General features: G+C 60.2%; 1 protein-coding gene across 1 annotated transcript in view; it reads right to left on the reverse strand.

The window, feature by feature from the left end:
- SDK1 (sidekick cell adhesion molecule 1) overlaps nucleotides 1–2,279 on the reverse strand; it is a 455,450-nt gene that overhangs the window by 128,608 nt on the left and 324,563 nt on the right. The window contains exon 25 of the mRNA XM_015565152.1: nucleotides 1,788–1,909. Within this exon, the coding sequence (XP_015420638.1) occupies nucleotides 1,788–1,909 (122 nt within the window). The remainder of the gene's footprint in view (nucleotides 1–1,787; nucleotides 1,910–2,279) is intronic.

Raw genomic sequence — 2,279 nt, forward strand, 5'->3', positions numbered from 1 at the left:
GCCAGGTCAGAGGGTGCAGGTTCCTGCAGCTGCTTATGTGACAAAAGGAAAGGGGACAGACCCAGCCCCGACGGGGCCGGGAGAGGCGGCGGCTCGGGACACGCCTGTGCACACGCCCGCCCATGGGTGTGACGCTGGGATCCCGCAGCGAGTTACAGGCTCAGGAAGGAAGGCGGCTGGAGGGTTTGAACGCGTGCTAAAGAGGTGCTTTTCACAGAAAGCGTCCCCTACAGACTGAAGCCAGAGAACAAGACCACCCCCCACAGGGCACAGACCTCTGGGAGCTGCTGGGTCAGCCGCCCGAGGAACGACCAGGTTGCCCAGGCAGCGTTTGGGGGGCCCATCGCATGTCACATGGGCTGAGGGCAAACCCTTAAACCGCACGCGGCGGTCTCATTGTCAGCGGTACCGTTGAAATTACCATTTTGAAACTCTGTAATAGTCGGATAAAGATAATAAGTAATTATGCTAATATTTCTAAAAAAACCCCACATTTTTAGTGAAGAGAAACGGTATTTAAAATATAAACGCCAAGTAAAATATCCTTAAATTTGAATTGGAAGTATCAGTATGAACTCATGATGTTTCAAAGTGCATATTTCTCCTCTCCATCCCCCGGAAAGACCTGGAAGCAGCCGCCAGCCAGCAGCAGCGAGCACCCCTTCCTGGCCCATTCACTGGGGCAGCCACAGCCCTGGTGGGAGGGCTGGGGTGAGCCCGGGCAGGGAGGGGGGTGGTCCTAGGCCCAGGCCTGGTGGGAGGGCCAGGGTGAGCCAGGGCAGGGAGGGGGGTGGTCCTAGGCCGTCCGTCCGCGGTGCCCGGGAGCAAGGAGCTCACCGAAGGTTAGGACGCTCGGCTCAGAGGCCTAGAACCCGAGGGATGCCCTGACCCAGCGGGGCCAGTGTGAGGTTTACAATGAACGTCGGCCGTGGTGGGGAGCACATTAAACATCGGTGTTCCGGTAACAGCGATACTCAGGGAGAGATCAGGCCAAAAGCCAGCAGAGCCCTTTCCCAGGAGCACAGGGCCGCTCCTCATGCGGAAACGGGACGCATGGGAAGAGCCCAGGCCAGTCCTGCTCCCAGGAGTGAACTGCTGCACGGCAGCTCGAGGGGGACCCACTGCCCACAAGAACCACAGGAAACTCCCACTTGTCACAGCCCGGCTCTTTCTCCTGCGCGCCCGGCAGCTCGGAGCCGCGCCCAGGCCTGGGCAAGCCCATCTCCTCTCCTCCTCCCGCCTCGCCTCCTGCTGGCCCGCGGGGGGCCGTGTGCACCTCCTCCCGAGAGAAATCTCCCCTTAACCCGCAGAAACGGGTCCGCTTCGCTTACGGCTCTATCCCTCCCGCCTAGAGAAGCTCCTGGAAGGAAGCGTGCTCCACAGACGTTGAATGGATTGCACTCATTCATTCATTCATTCATTCATGTGCTAAGACACGTTGCACCCACGATCCATCCTATTGGTGTGATGGCAGCTGACCGGGACCAGAGTTAAACAGTCAGTTATGCTCTCAGACTCGGGTACCCCTCACAGCCTGAATAGTAATTCTCATCACCACTCCCTCCACGTCCAGTGAGACCCCCCTGTCAGCTGGTCCCCTCAGCTTCCCACCCCGTCCCCAGCACCCGCCCTGCCGTGGGTCTCTGGTCCTGCCAGCACGGCCTCCCCACACCCGCCCCACGTCCGCTCCGTCCGGCTGTGGACGACTTGCAGGGAAGGACCCATTGAACCCTGGAGCCGGCGCCGCTCTCTGGCGACTCCCGCTCCCGCCGTCACGAGAGGCGCACCTGCCCCTCCACGAGCCACCTGGAGATGGCCGTCTTCCCGTCGTAGCCCGGCCGGAACTGCAGGGTGGCTGAGCGCGGGCTGATGTTGGAGATGACCAGGTTGGACGGGGCGCCGGGAAGCTCTGGAGAGAAACGGGAGAGGGCGGCACAGACTGAGCTTCTGCCACCGTTTAGGACGCGGAGCAACACGCCGGCGAGTAGATCCTCCCAAACCCCTTCCTACCACAGAGAGGGCGTGTTTTCAAACCACGAGAGGCCTGGCCGGCGTGGCTCAGTGGGTGAGCGTCGACCTATGAACCAGGAGGTCACAGTTCAATTCCCGGTCAGGGCACAGGCCCAGGTTGGAGGCTCCATCCCCAGTGGGGGCATGCAGGAGGCAGCTGATCCATGATTCTCTCTCGTCATTGATCTCTCCCTCTCTTCCTCTCTCTCTCCCTTCCTCCAATAAAAATATAGCCCTGGGTGGTTGTTTTTTATCTGACATTTCTGAGG

The sequence above is a fragment of the Myotis davidii genome, unplaced genomic scaffold, assembly GCF_000327345.1.
Source record: "Myotis davidii unplaced genomic scaffold, ASM32734v1 scaffold399, whole genome shotgun sequence".
Taxonomy (NCBI): Eukaryota; Metazoa; Chordata; class Mammalia; order Chiroptera; family Vespertilionidae; genus Myotis; species Myotis davidii.